Genomic DNA, 16027 nt, shown 5'->3' with positions numbered 1-16027 from the left:
CTCCAAAAACAGCAACAAATGATTTTTATTAAAACAAAAAAAACAAGGGGTGTAATCAAAACACTCTGAGACTAAAGAACTTATGCAATCACACTTTTGTTTCATTACTACACACTGACATAATCCAACAACAAATCATATTTCTAAAGTGGAACACAAGGGATAAAATGGAACTCGTTCAAAACAATGACATATTTGCAGCATTTTGAACTTTTTGGACTTATCTCTCTCTGTTTAAACTAAGCTATTTGCAGAGTCAACAAATAAAACAGGAAACAAACACTGGGGACGTCAACGTGAAGCTTTGCTCTCTCATTCTCTCGAGTATTCGCACAGGCTTTCATCCAAAGGTGAGAATTCGGCACAAGATCCTAAAACCACTCCAGATCAGCTTGGAGATTAGTTCACAGATGTCTTATCACCATTCTGGACTATTTTTCTCTTCTCGTTCATTTTGAAAACATTCACTCTGTAAAACTTCAGTTCTTTTATGCTCTCCTGGATGTCTTCCAGCGCTCTGAAAATTCAAACGGACACAAGATTAGACAAAACAGCTCTTCTTTTAGGCTTAAATATTTAAGGAGTACAACAAAGGATCCTTTGCTATGCTAAACGTGGCATTCAATACAGCTGTGGAACACCTGTGTGATGTACACAGACCTGTGCGATGATTTTTTCTGTGGTGCGAGACTGTACTCCTCTGGGTACCATCGTCTAAGCAACAGAATGGAACAAAAGGAGAAAGTATTGTGACATCACCACGTTCTTCCTGTACTTTTGAAAATAGTCTCTCTAGTTCATGCTGAAGCACGTCTGCGTGCATTAATGTGGCAACAGCGGTCATTCGGTCATCTGATTAAACCTAAATGGGGAGCATACCTGGAGAGCTCTTTAATGGTGCTCACGTCTATGATACGATAGTGCAGATGTCGCATGAACTGCGGCATGTACTTATCCAGAAACTTCTTATCAGCATGAACAGAGTTCCCTGTGGATGAAGAACCACACAAACACTCTGAGGCATAAAGAAGCATTTTTTTCTTTCAATTCTAAGTTCATATATCACAATTCAGACTTTTTTCCAGAACTTCAGAATAGAGTCTGAAATTATTCGAAATCTGAATAATACAAATGTCAGAATTAAAAAAATCCTAATTACCTATTTTATATATTTATTTTGTGGCAGAAAAAAAAGAATTGTGAGATTAAGTCAGAATTTAGAAAAAAAAGTGAAAACTGCGAGTCTATAAGAAATAAAGAATAAGAAGTCGCCATAATTGCGAGATGCAAACTCACAAATTCGAGTTTATATAACTTGCAATTCTGAAGGAAAGTCGGCATCACCTTTTTCAATTTTTTATTCCACAACAGAAAAAAAGAAAGAATCGTGAGACAAAGTCAGAATTCTGAGAAAAAAAAAGTCAAAACTGTGAGATGTAAACTGAGAATTCGGAGAAGAAAAAACATCAGAATAGTAAGATGTAAATGTGAGTTTATAACTCGCAATTATGAAGAAAAATTAAGATGTAAACTTTTTACATTTATGAGGGGGAAAAAAAGTCAGAATTACCCTTTTAGTTTTTTTATTCCATGGCAGAAATGAGCTTCCATAGTATTTTACACCTGCAACATGCAAAAGAAACAACCGCAGCTCGTCTGGTTAGTTACCTGCGAGAGGACACTGTCCGGGTGGCGTGTGCTGTCGGATGAAAGACAGGAATTCATACTCCGCCTGCTGGAGAGTGATGAGACTGTCCCTGACAGCCTGAGTCAACCCTGACTGGCACATCAAACAAGAACACAATCACACAACACACATCAAGCACAGACAGGCTCATTCACACAAACAGGAAACACTCAGCAGGTGCATCGATCTGTACTACTCACCTTCCCATGATGCTCTTTGCACCAGTCTGACATGCCATCGAGCAGCTTGCCTGGTTGGTTGATTATCAGATTTGGCCCCTAACAACAACAACCAACAATTTTCTAGCTTTAAAGCATTGCCGTATTTTTATTTGGGGTGAGATGTATATGACACATTACATGCAGGTGGTATTTGGGAGAGGTCATATATACACATACATATACATAGAAACAGACATGATAGGAATTAAGCTAACATAATTGATCAGCTCTACTTTTGTACAGTATTTGTTGTTTTAAATGTGCTTTATAAATAAACTTAACTAAAAAGCAAATTATGTCAATTTATAGGTGTACACTAGTATGCAGATCACCCTTAAAACTAGAAGACACTACGTACAGCCACAAACTCTAATTCCGACTGCATGGGACTTATGCTGTTTATGCAATGGAAAAAACCCCACCTCTGCAATGATGTTCAGATCAGAATCTGTAACCATGCAAGCCATCTCAATAATCTGGTCCTTCTCTATATCCAGCCCTGTCATCTGAAACAGGAAGTAGAGTGGCATTAATATGCAACACTGAAAACTTGTCAATCCTATAACTGCACAATCACTGTGAGGACTTCTGCCAATATGTATCTGTAAAAAGTTCCTGGATAAAAAATTCCTGCGTAGGGTGGAACCAAAACCAAAGACTATGTGCAAAAACTGGTCAGCTGGTCATCAGCTGCAGTGACGATTCTAAATCTTGTGCAAAGACGTTTTAACATGAACAGATTGTGCTGGACTTGCTATATAAGCAGATCGTTTATTTTGAATCTTTTACATGCTGTATATTATAAAAACCCATGCAAATTCATTCAGCATTCAGCATAAAACCAGCTGTCAAACTCGATCATACAGGCATCGTGTTTAGCCATGTAGGCCTAACGTTTCGTTGAATAAAAAAAATCTTGATTATGATTAAAAGCGACTGAGTGAAATCTTATAAACAATATATAGTCTTGTTTTTTGTGTTTATCTGCTGCTGTTTACCTCCAGATCTACCCAGACCATCCGCTGCGCCAAGGACTGAGACATCTTCCTGCTGTGAGGTCGTCTTGACATCAAACCCTTGGCAAGCACAGAGGTACATGGACTGAAGAGAGAGAAGTTGTGGGCTGTAAACACCCGCTGCGATGACACACAAACTCGAGTCAGGACTCTGAATGTAGAAACACACGCCACACGCCACATTTGTGCCCGCATACTGCCGTCTTCCGAACGAAAGTGTCGTAAATACCAGCGCGGCGCAACAGTGAAGGCAGGTCAGCGGCACATGTTAAGTGAACACCATGGAAACAACAGAATACGCGCTTTCGTTCGAATTTTTCAGTAAGAGCGGGCGGGGCCATTTCTAAATTTTATGTGTGACGCTTCCAGCTATTTTTAGCTGTACAAAACAGCTCGTTTTGCGGCTTGGAATTGCAAACTGGTGTGTATTACTATATTATATTGATGTATTATCTTAATTATGAACACAGTGGTTTGTAGTGCAAACAGTTTTACTGTTTACTGCACTTTGTTATTCTTCTCGCCATTTTCCCTACAGCGGCTCATGAACCGGAAGTCTTGCCCATTCACAGAAGCGTTGAAAAAGGTGATGTATATATTTATTTATTTACATTTTGTAGAAATTATAATATGCAAGTGTGTGTTAATACATAAAGTAGTAGTAGTAATGTGTTTTTTATCCCTTCAGGTCTTTAAATAAATATAAAACATACATACTATATGAATTGTTTAAACATATGGTACATATAAACTGTATGTAAAATTACACTTTAAAAAATCTGTATCTGATTCCACATGGACAAAACATCCACTATTATTATTAGTATAGATGCAGTAACGCACGTCGGCCATGAGATGGCGCAGATGGACCATCACTGGAGATGAATACATACAGCAATATGGAAAATAAAGCACATCCCATACAGATGGGTATATCATTCAATACCCTGAAATCCAAAAGTCTAAAGTTTAGGTTTAAATGGTCTAATTTAGTGTTTAATGAGCATTTCTTTGACAAAATGTCTTCAGGCGGAGATATTGCTTCATATTTGCGCCCAGCCACACAGACTCTAATAATTAGGCTTAATGTTCGTCTTAATGCTCGGTGTGCATCATTTGGCATGTAATATAGTTTTCACATTCAAATCAAGCGACATCGATGTCTACCGAGCCTGTCGTGGATATGAGATCTCAATTCTAACCATAGACTGATTCTAACACTAATAGCCAAACAGGACCGTAAACATCATATTTCAGCTCTGACACAGATAACAATTTAATGGCTTGGAGTCACCCTGTGAAGTAGGCCTAATCTGTGTGATAAAAGGGAGCGGCCTCATTCAGACCAGAGTCTGACGGGAAATAGATAGATAGTGCGAGGGAGAGAATTAGGCTGGAGATGATGTCTTTCCCCTTCTCTCTCTGATGGCTGTAGTCTAATAAAGGCAGGAGAACAATTAGCAGAGTCGTACAGATGCAACGCTGCTGATGGCCTCCCTCGCCGTCTGATGGCACTAGAGTAATGCGGCATGGGAAAGGCCTCATGATGCGAAGACAGGCTTCATTATTCCTCTCGCTCAGTTTCTTTCTCGCGCAAACACGCACGCACAAATTCAAACAAGCGAACAGAAAAAACAAATGATGAAACAGAAGGTAACCTGGGTTCAGGGCAAGATAGCCCCACCACCCCCTTATTATTGACTTCTTCTTCTGTTATTCAATTGCAGAGCATTAATGTCCTGGAAGTAAGGCACTCGCATTTCAACGGGCAAACACCTCTTTGAATATCTCAAATAGATGTTAAAGAGATTTGCACTATTATTGAGCCTCTTGTAAGTGGGAGGAATATTTTTGGCCGACAACACACAAGTGATTCTGAAGGCTACGAGGCTTTTGCGCACTTCTGGAAGTTTATTTTGTGAGTCAGTTTCTTGAAACTTCCATCGAGTGATGGTTTAGACCTCACATTGCATTGTGGATCAGTTTAAATGCATTTGCAAGACCCAAAATAAAACCTGGATGTGTTTTTATGTCATGTCAGTTTCTCAACTACCCACTAATGGTATTTACAGTATATACATGCATTTGGCAGACACCTTTAATCGAAAGAAAGTGTATTTAATTGGGAATTGAAGCCATGATCTTGACGTTGTGAGTGCCATTCTCTGTTGTTCTGTAGTAATATTTCAAATCAGTTTTTATATTTTTGCATTTTCATTTTAGTTTATGTTTTAGTAATTTTGTTATGTGTTTTTGTCATTTTTAATAGTTTTAAAATATATATATATTTCTATATAGTTATTAATATTTTGGTTATTTTAGTTATTTTAGTATATCAAGTTAAACTAAATAAAAATAGTTCAGCAAGAAGCTGAATTAATTTTTTTTTTTATTGTTTTAGTTTTGGTTAACTATAATAACCCTGATTGTTTGAGCTTTTTCCATACGTCTTTTGTTTATAATGTTAAAGTTTTAAAAAATGTTTAACAAAATAAATATTGTTTAATATTAATAATTTGTGAAAAAAGTTGTTTTAAAAATTACATCCTCATATAAATTTTTTTCAATGTGTGAATGTGTATCAGTGTTAAAAATTTATTGTTTTTCCTGTTTGTTTGTTTTTATAGTGTGATTTTTGGTGAATTGTACTAAATCTAATTAGACCTCCATAAAAATCGTACCCAGAATTTGAACCTGATACAAGAGTTTGCACTCGGCAGATGCTTTTATCCAAAGCCAATTACAGTACATTGCATTCAAGATATACATTTAATCAGTTCTTGCTTTTCCTGGGAATTGGAACCCATGACCTTGGCATTGTTAGCGCCATGCTTTTCTGTTTGATGATACAGGAAGGAGTTAAATGTACATTAGATTAGTGTACGCTTGATGAAAAATGCAAATGTTAGCAGCGTTGGCGTTTTAAAAAGGGCCACGTGGGTCGTGTTAAAAAACGACCCTTCGTGTCCGACATCCTGGAAGATGTTTGGGGTTGAGCCATGTCATTACACAGGGGCTCAAAGTGATAATCCAGCAAATGGATTTAAGCTCTTGAAAGCTACTAGTGCATGTCCTAATGCATCCGTCACTTCTGAACTCTTGCCAGATAAGAGGAAGGAAAGCACTGGCTGCAGCCATAAAGTGGACAGACTAATGCAGGCCGGGCGTCTGATATCATCCACAGCACAGAACAGCTCACCCACAAACTGCCACTGTCACGAACAGCCACCGCATATATCAAAACGATGGAGACATTTATTTCAAAAGCATATCTTTCCTTCTGGATAAATGCCTGAAGTTCCCAGTTCTAAACTTTTTGGCTGGGTCTCTGTTGACCCGGATGATTTGACCACAACTTATTTCTAAAATCGGAAAATCGACAGGTTGAAGTCTGAAGTGCTTTCCACTCCAAAGAATACAAGGTGCAAGGTCACAGGAACCCATTAAAACTGTAAAAAACAATCCCAAATGATTGATTTTCAGAGAGTCGGCTGTGTGCACCTTACTGTAAGGTGTAATTGCGGTGTGTTTGCGTTCAGAGCCGAGTGCTACATGGAGGTTGGATGTGTCATGTAATGTTTTTAAGGTGATTTGTTGATCTTTTATCTTTAAAGGATTTTTTGCAGGAAGGCTGTTTATGGTGTTTGAAATGCTAGTTTAGCTCTTCGTTGACACTTGAAGGGATAGTTAAAAAAAATGCACTACATTACACAACAGCTTTGTGTGAGGAAAATAACCACATACGGTCATACGGGTTTGCAATGACGTGAGTAAAGGCTGACAGAATTTTCATTTTTAGGTGCACTATCCCTTTAATGAGGCTTTTTGAATCAGTCCTTTCCTCCATGATCAAGAGATCATGTCACGCTCTTTTTTTTTTGTGTGTTTTTTTTAAAGCTTGCCAACACAAAGCCTGAAGGTCAAATCAAGCTTGGCGTCTAATCACTCATCCGGTGGCCGTCTGCTGTGATTGGTGCCCCCGAGGTGAGGGCAGGGCCTTTCACGAAATCCCAAATACCAGAGCAGAATTATTTGTTTAGTTTATCCGGATGCCACCTGAATTAAAATGAGCACTTCTGATTGGAGGAGAATTGCTTGAAGGGAAAACCAAATGCACTTAACTCAGAAGCCACACTTACATAAACCTTCACTGTGATATGCATATTTACATGTTAGAGACGTGTTTTTGACATTGATGAGACATCGGTGTTGTTTTGGAGAATAAACTTTTCCTCACAGCCATGTGGGTGTAACAGTCATCATGAAAACAGTAGGTTGATAGATGGTAGGTAGATGCAGGTTTATGTTGCTCATCTTCACCTGTGCGAGTGTCTGGGGTTTCCTGGGAAACGTGGAAATCCAATCTGATAAATTGTTTAGTGACCTATGTGAAACCTGTCACTGCAGAAATACTGAAAGAAGATGCTTTAAAGACAGCTTTGCTACATGACTCATGATTATTTCATACCGTAACATGGTCTAGGGCCATTCTGAGCATTGCTTAATACCCCAAACATCATATTCTAGGGTGTTTAAGTCAGTAGAAATCAATGGTACCATTGACCGAACAACCTGATCTTTTTGATCTTTTGCTTTATGTACTCCAGCATCTTCTACATTTTCCATTAGAGAACCTGGGGAAGAACTATAAAAATGTTGTGTGCCTAAGAAATGTTGCCTTCAGCTTCCTTATAGCTTGGAAAAATAACAATATATAAGGAATCTGGGCTTGCAGAACTCCACAGAACATTTCCACAGAAACATTTGAAATTCATTAAATTCTACAAATCTGTTGCATGTTTGTTTATTATGCAATATATATGTAGTGAATAGTTCTTAAAAGAACCACTTTTTTTAGTATAAAGATCTAAAGATGTTTTCACTATAAAGAACCTTTAGATATACATACACACACACACACACACACACACACTCATACACACGCACACTCACACTCTCTCTCACACACAGGTTTGTTTTTGTGAAAAGTGAGGACATCCCATAGGCGTAATGGTTTTTATACTGTACAGACCGTATATTCTATTGCCCTACACCAACCCTACCCCTTACAGGAAACTTTGTGCTATTTCAGATTTTCAATACACTCCATTCTGTGTTATTTATAAGCGTTTTGAAAAGTGGGGACATGGGGTAATGTCCTGAAAAGTCACCTTCTTCTTGTAATACCTATGTCATACCTTTGTCATTATACAAATTTATGTCCTCATTTGTCACAAAAACACACACACACACACACACACACACACACACACACACACTTTTTCAGCTACCAATAACACGACATTGCTCTCAGCTCTATTTATTTAATCATATTTAAATCAATTTAACATAATTTCACAAAATTTCCCCCAAATCAGCACAAAAATTACTAATAATGCTCTGCAAATTAAGCAGCCATCTAGCAGACACATTTATCCAAACTGACATGCAGCACATGTATTGCAGGAACAGTCGCCTTGGAAAAAGGTGTTTTATAACACCTTTTTATAATATATGGAGAAAGCTAGCCGTTAGTGGTCACATTAATTTGCAGTTTTTCATATGGCACAGGAATTATGCAAAGTGCCTTGCTCAAAGGCTCATGATGGCTCACTCCATATGAGGCTCGAACAAACAACCTTCCAGTTGCCAGTCCTGATCTGTAGCCACATCATGGTGGAAAATATGGCCAGAAGTCCTATAATCCATTTTGATGCACAATTAAACCCATGTTTAACCCAACAGTGCGACCATGACCACTGAACAAACAGACTCTCTTGGCTTGCACTGACACACACACACACACACACACACTGACCCGGAGCACATACATTCACACGGCCTGAGACAGAATCTGGATTAGCTTTTGAAGAAACAAACACAAGTTACAGAAACACAACATGTATGTGAATGAATCATTCTTTTGAAATGGTTCTTTTGAATGATTGAGTTGAACTGATTCAAATGACTTGATTGTAAGTACATTTGAGAGGTTAAACTGTGAGGCTGATGAATCAAATACAATCAGAAACTCAAGATTTATCAATCTTTGTTATATAAAAAAGAAGAGCATGTAAATGACTCCCTAAATGAACCATCCAAACAAACCAAGTGAAAATGTCTGTAGTCACCAGTTTGTAGCCTTGGAAACCAATTTGATTCATTCTACACTTCCAGACATCTGATTAGAAATTAATTTTAAATCGACTTAAGACTTTTCCACACTGTTTTAGAAATGCTGAAGCAGTTTTGCCACTGCACAACCAATCTTTAGCATTAGACGCCAGCGGCCCAGGTAATTTCCTTTTCAAAGAATTCTGTTTCAATCCAAGAGTACATTTGTGCAGACAATGAGGAAATTCTTTCACCTCAGTCCATTAAAAAAATATAAGCCATGAACACAGCACTCATTCCTAGAAGCACTGCTCTCACCCCAGCTTTTAAAAGCTAAACCTTCATTTTAAAAAGCCTCATACCCTTTACTTTAATTAAAACCCAAAGGCACAGAAGAACAGCACCTAAATCAATGGGGAATTTAAAAGGTTGAACCTTTTTATTTAGAAGATTTTTAAAAGTCAGCGTGATAGAGGATCTTTCTGAGATTTGATGCTCTGTTTTCATCATGTTGGGGAAATGCCACTCTTTTATCTGCATAGTCATTGACATCTCTGTTTCAGTCTGACGATTTCCAAATGAATCCATGTAAATCCCTCAGCTGAAATGAAACTGTAAAACACGCTCATGAGGAACTGGAAGAACACAGATTTGTATGCCGCCAGCGTGCAGGGCGACCCGTGCCGGCATTTTTCAAATGTCAATAAGCACACAGTGATTTATCTTTAAGTCTAGTTGCAAAGTGCCCCGTGTCAATAACAGCTGTTGATGGAGCGTCTGCTCGTATGCTTTCTCAATGGCTGATAATTTATGTAGAACATAAAATACACAAACAGACCACAGCTGATCTGTGGGTCAGCAGAACCACAGGCCGTGTCAAAGATGTAATTGAGACCTTTAAAATTGATGTCTCATATATTTCTCCATATATAAGGACAGTGAATTTTATAAGCCACCATATTTCTCTGCATTTGCATTGATTGTAATTTTATAATTTATCCAGCTGGTACGATTGATCATATTTTTACGTCTGCATAGGACCTATGTCATAGTCCGACTCTGACATACACCTCTCCAAAAAGTAACTTCTGATGAAAGTGGTGAGGCTGATTACTAATGATGGCGAAACTAAGCTTTTCGAAACTCTGATTCACCAAATGATTCGCTGTTTCAAACTGCTCAAAACATTGCAGGCTAGCAACACATGCTGGTCTAAACAATGCATGTGTTGTATATTACACATATTTTCTCAAATAATTTAATACTGCTAAGTATGAAGGTTCTGTAAAATTAGTATTCTTTTATTAATGTGTAGTGATTGTTTTGTGTTAACAATGAAATCTCCACAACACAACAAAATATCCACAATGCAACAGAAACAAGGCACAATACAATGAAATTAGAACAAGCCAATGGAAATAAGTTGCAACACAACAAAATTAGCACAACACAATGAAATTAGTCCCATGCGTTATTTTGTGGCGATTTCATTGTGTTGTGCACTACTGGGCCACCGTAGTAAATAGGTCAGTTAGAAGCAATGAAATATTATTTTTACATGAATGAATCCCTTTTTACATGAATTAAAAATGAACCTACATTAGAAAATTGAGATCACTTAAAACCTTCAGATGGGTTCCATCTACACCATTTAGCTGCAAAACAAGCTAAGGTTCCGAACAGTATGACATAACAAAGTTCGCTGAGATCACATGACTTTGATTCAAGCTCCAAACCACTGATTCAAAACAAAATGAGACTGCTTTTCCCCATAAATTAACCTAGCGATCCAAATTTGAACCTTACACTGTAAGTTGATGAGTTGATTTATCCACATTTAAATATGGATATTTAGGCCAGGTAGAATGTGCGATCTCTCACCCAGTTAATATGCTGTCTTCCATGGATGCAGCACGCTGTGTTTCTGGCATCTATTGGGTAAATTGGCAAAGTGATTCCGACACATACCAAAACAAAAAGCAGGCATTCCGACATGGAACACACATTTAAAATTAGAATAAATGTTACATTTTTCAGAGAAAAAAGTATGTTCAATATGTGTGTGTGTGTGTGTGTGTGTGTGTGTGCGTGTATTATTGATTTATATGTAGCCACATAAACAAGTGTCTGCTTCTGTGAGCAACAGCGCCACTTAGGGGGTAGACATGTAATTTCATTTTCCTTATTTTTGGCAGCCCTGCTCAGAACACCCCAGCAACCTGTGCCATAACTTACATTAATATCATAGAGACTTCACAACACCGTAGCAACGTGCTAAAGCACAATAGCATTGTGTTGGCATGCAAAAATGTTAAAATCTAGTTGGTTAAACTGCTGCTAAGTTGTTATTATGAGTCCAATAACTTGCAGAAGGTGAAGAAAAAACACCCACTTATTCTCACTCTCCGTCTCTTCTTTTTTAAATGCTGATAAAGTCAACCTAATTAGTCTGTGATTGTGCAATCATGAACAATTATTGGACCGTCCTCATGTGCATAATGCAAATGACAATTAATTACAGATGGTAATTGTCAGCGTTTGGTTAGCGAGCAGGTATCATGCCGTGAGGTATGTCAGACCTCATAAGGAGAAGGAGACAGGGATTTGCAGCTCATTGGCTTTCATCACGCGTGATCAAGCCGTCCATCGGGGGAAGTGGGTGTTTGGCTGCTTGAGCTCTGTAAAGTTTGTTTTAGTTGTGTTTTTTTCCTCTCTGTTGACATTCTGTGGTGCTATTTAATAATAATTTATCATACTGCAATTTGACTCATATGCTAGTATTAGGTTTGTCCTGAGGGAGAGAACATTTGAATTTAAATCTCATAATATGAATTATACAGTCAAATAAAGGTTTAAAAGATTTATGCTCTGCAAATAGGGCTGCAAAAAGACGTTTCATTTAAAGAAAACTCTTTAATTTTCAAGATCAATTCACCACATCTGAAAGAGTGGATAACTTTAAACATCCATCTTTAAATAAATCATTATAGCAGCATCAACAATGCAGGTCTGAGATTGAGAGACATTTTATTGATCATCAACAGGGCAGTTAATGCAAAGGTGTTTGTTTCCCGAACAGAAATGAAACCTGTTCCTGATTCCCCAAAAGACGTTACAGAAGGACAGACTCATTTAAAAAGCAATCAAGTTCTAAAGCAGAGCGAGCCAATTAAAACTGAAGTTTTACAAAAACATCTGTGTGTAGACCATTATGGTCATTATCTGTGAATAATGATCAATCCTCTTTCAGCTGGAACGAATGACTCATTTATGAGTAATTTTAGCTGTGTAAAAAGGCTGGATGGGGGATATTTGTGATTCTTTAGGTCAACAGAGAGAACAACAGGAGCTAAAAAAGAAAAAATTGACATGCATATTGACTTGTCAGGGTCCTTTGGAGACCTCAGAGACAAAATGTCAGAAGTTAGTTTGCCATCGACCAGTTCAACTGCATCTGATATTAATTACACAAAGCAAATAGTTAAAGCAATACTGAGCCTGTCCATCATCCTAAATGTCTCTGTTGAATAAGGGTAAAATCATTAGCCCATGTACGTGTTTCCAAAACAGGCCCAATACAGCACACAGTAACACACAGTATTATGACATTTTTACGCAAAATTAGATTAAAAATGCAAAATACATTTCGTTTTTTCGGAGATAATGAACAGGAAGCCAATCACTGAAAAGCCAGCATGATAAACAAAGCAGTACACTGTCATCACATGACCAGTTATTTGATTTATTTATCATTTATATACGATTATAGTATTTATAAATATGTTGAATAAGATTTTTTTTTAAAGTTTTAGTAATTTTGTGTTTAGTAAAAGTTGTGTTTTTCCTAAATTGTATTATTCTTCTTTAAATGTTTATTCAATTTTAGTTCTTTCGTTTTAGTTATTTTCATACTTTAAATAGAAAAAAAGAAATGTTGTCTTAGCAATTAGCTTAAATAAAGTACATTTGTTTTTATATTTAATTTAATTTCAGTTTGTATTTCATCATGTTGAATATGAGCGGCGTACCATGATCATATTGTTATTTGCATTCTATTTTGTATTTAAATTAAAAAAAAAAGTAATATGCACTACACCACACTTTTTTATATACTGACATTTTGCCGTTTTATTAGATCTTGGAAAAGTCATGGAAATTAATAAAACTTTAAAAGGTCATTGAAAAGTCATGGGAATTTTTTAATAGTCCATATACTTTTTTCTAGTCATCTGTTAGACAGGACATTAGATAGGACATCTAGGACATTCGATAGGTCCCAAAAGAACCCGACAAGCGCAAGCACTCTGCATATGACAGGGCAATGCACACAGCTCCGAAATATAACCTTTTTTTGTCTTTTAAAAAAAAAAATTATAATTTGATAGATTGCGCTCACAAAAAGTAATTTCTAGCAGAACACTGCAAACATAACTAGAAAAAAACACATTGACCACAGAAATTTCCATAACTTCTCCATGACCTTTTAACATTTCATACATTTCCATGGCTTTCCCAGGAGTGAAAATGACACTTTTTGGATATTTTAAATCCTGATTGTGGGACACAGTATTTCACAGTCATCAGGTATTTCAAGCATCCAGAAAAAAATGCATACTGTGCATAGTATATAATAGCATAACAGAACATATCCATTAACTTTTTCCATAAAACACTCTTTGTTTGACATAAAAAGACTATACCTTGTATGTAGTGATAGTTGTAGGCAAATGATTTATATTTTAACTGTGTGTGAATCTTCAGAAAGGCCCCACTTATTTGTTCATCCTTGAGTTTTCTTTGAAAGGAAGTGATGAATGAACCGAGCTGAGTTGCTCTGTCACCTGATCCGTCTCTTTTTTCCCGTTTTTTCCGAGAGCTCCACAATGTTTCTATTTGCCCTGCTCTCTAAAAGGTTAAGCAGGAAAGTCAAGCATTCTCGTTTGACAGCTCTGACACCATCAGCGGCTCAGAGGTCCCTTAACCTCGTTCAGAGCAGTTTAGCGGAGAGATGATCTTGAAGAAATCACCTTATTCTGCTGTCATGTGATGCTCTCTATTCCTGAAGCCATCTCATATAAAGGTTGCATAGTGATTTCTTTCCATTTTGTGACTTCCTCGTATGTGCAGCGGTGGAAAAAAAACAATGCCAGTAGATGAGCAATTTTGAATTGATTCGTTTTTTAATATTTTGTGTTGTGCTTCTAATTGCTTTGTGCTGTTGTTGAGCAGCAGGTTGATTCTAAATGACACTTGACTGCTTCATTACACTCTCACACGCACAAAAGTTTTCTACTTAATCATCAAGATGTTCTCAAGAAAAATAATCAGTCAAAAACAGGGTTAATTATTATTGTTTTGCAAATTTCATTTTTCAAATTATTAAGTTTTAATGGGGCATAAACGGTTCTTATTTCATTTGTACTTTTTTGAAAATGATTTATTTTGTTTTTATTTACTGTAGCATAAGTATAGTTATAATTTTCATCATCAGCACCACAAACTGTTCCATCTGCCTATGACATATACTAAAATATATCAGAAACTGTATATTCAAAAACTGTATTTTCACAAGTTTAAGTTAAAAGCTTAACTTGTCAAATGAATAATGCTTCAGTATTTGCGAACACTGAAATGTGCTGTAACTATGTCAATCTGTAATCAAAGAGAAGTTTTGAGACAGTTTGGATCAACTAAAATGGGAATGTCTTTACAGTGTTTAAAGGCTGTGCTAAAATGTAGTTTTAAAGGGTTAGTTCACCCAAAAATGAAAATTAGCATGTGTTTTACTCACCCTCAACGCATCCTAGGTGTATATGCAGTGGCGTAACTTTGCTTTGAAAAGTGGTGGGGACACCGCGCAACTCGTTTTGCTAGTTTTTTATTTAATAACCTAATTTACTTGGGGACTGGGTTTAGAGTTGGACAAACTTAATTTTTGCTTTTCAAAAATACATCGATGTACCAGGGGCGGCTCCAGAGAATTCTGTTGCCGGTGCTTTGAGGCAATTGCTTTATGCGCGAGCTTGAGCGCGGAATAGGCTCTATCCTAATTCGTCTGCCTATAGCCTATATTGAAGTATGGTTAATATATTATTATATTAATCAATTTAATATAACGTGCGACTAATTGACTAGAAAAATCTTTAATACAGGGCAGGCCTACTTAGTACAAGGAAGCTCTCCATTTTTAAAATACAATGCTATAGCCTAATGACATTACAAAAAAAGCGACAGCTGCAAATCACGTCGTTATTACTATTTATGCATGCATAAGGAGTCAAATGTTGTTGTTGTTTTTTTTTATCAGCCTAATTAGATTATGAAGAATGATTTGTTGATCTTGTTTTCCCTTTAATACATACCTTCCGCAATATATTTTTAAATTACTTTCAAAAAGTGGTAGGGACAAGATCAACCCTGGCAAAAAGTGGTGGGGACATGTCCCAACCGTCCCACCCGCAAATTACGCCTATGTGTATATGACTTTCTTCTTTCAGACAAATCCAATCGGAGTTATATTAAAAATTGTCCTGGCCCCTCCAAGCCTTACAATGGGGTAAGCGGGTGCTTTTTGTCAACAGTTCAGAAGACGTGAAATAAAGTGCGCGCATCCGTAATAAAACGTGTCTCACACGGCTCCGGGGGGGTGAATAAAGGCCTCCTGCATAGCGAATCCATGTGTATTTGTAAGATAAATATCCATATTTCAAACGCAATAAACACTTTTTTCTCACTTCCGCTGACTGTCATACGCGGAAGCCGTTCCGGCGGATGAGATAAGACATCGACGTTGCGTGATTAGTGACGAACACGGAGACAAAACAAAACAAAACGCCGTTCATGAGTTAAAAGCACAAAACGAGGATTTGTAAAGAAAAATGTCGGAGGTAGGGATGTTCATTTCGGTTATTTTTCCTAACCGACAACCGACGCTCGTTAACCGATTATTAACCGTTAACCGACAAGATTATTTTAAATTAGAATTGAAT

At 37.1% G+C, this 16027-nt stretch overlaps 1 protein-coding gene and 1 long non-coding RNA gene across 2 annotated transcripts; one reads left to right on the top strand and one right to left on the bottom strand.

Moving 5' to 3' along the window:
- Positions 1 to 233: 233 nt before the first annotated feature.
- LOC107688924 (oligoribonuclease, mitochondrial-like) lies at positions 234 to 3155 on the bottom strand. Its single transcript, XM_016486760.1, has 7 exons — positions 2907 to 3155; positions 2331 to 2414; positions 1888 to 1965; positions 1669 to 1780; positions 880 to 988; positions 661 to 714; positions 234 to 517 (listed from the first exon to the last, which is right to left on the bottom strand). The coding sequence occupies exons 1-7, from the start codon at positions 3117 to 3119 to the stop codon at positions 400 to 402; spliced, it is 768 nt and encodes a 255-aa protein (XP_016342246.1). The 5' UTR covers positions 3120 to 3155; the 3' UTR covers positions 234 to 399.
- Positions 3156 to 3242: 87 nt separating this feature from the next.
- Positions 3243 to 4707, top strand: LOC107688929 (uncharacterized). Its single transcript, XR_001634282.1, has 3 exons — positions 3243 to 3345; positions 3463 to 3510; positions 4652 to 4707. It is a non-coding gene; the product is annotated as an uncharacterized LOC107688929 (long non-coding RNA).
- The last annotated feature ends 11320 nt before the right edge of the window (positions 4708 to 16027 follow it).

The sequence above is a fragment of the Sinocyclocheilus anshuiensis genome, unplaced genomic scaffold (assembly GCF_001515605.1).
Source record: "Sinocyclocheilus anshuiensis isolate Anshui unplaced genomic scaffold, SAMN03320099.WGS_v1.1 scaffold393, whole genome shotgun sequence".
Classification (NCBI taxonomy): Eukaryota; Metazoa; Chordata; class Actinopteri; order Cypriniformes; family Cyprinidae; genus Sinocyclocheilus; species Sinocyclocheilus anshuiensis.
Note: the sequence above shows the minus strand (reverse complement) of the source record. Positions and strands in the feature narration are given on the sequence as shown.

What these genes read in the sequence shown, in the direction of transcription:
- LOC107688924 (XM_016486760.1), bottom strand. Translation starts at nt 3,119, where the DNA reads ATGCGGGCACAAATGTGGCGTGTGGCGTGTGTTTCTACATTCAGAGTC. An exon ending in ACCATTAAAGAGCTCTCCAG is followed by an intron (nt 715 to 879) that starts GTATGCTCCCCA and finishes TCTGTTGCTTAG; the next exon opens with ACGATGGTACCCAGAGGAGT. An exon ending in CAGAAAAAATCATCGCACAG is followed by an intron (nt 518 to 660) that starts GTCTGTGTACAT and finishes TTGAATTTTCAG; the next exon opens with AGCGCTGGAAGACATCCAGG.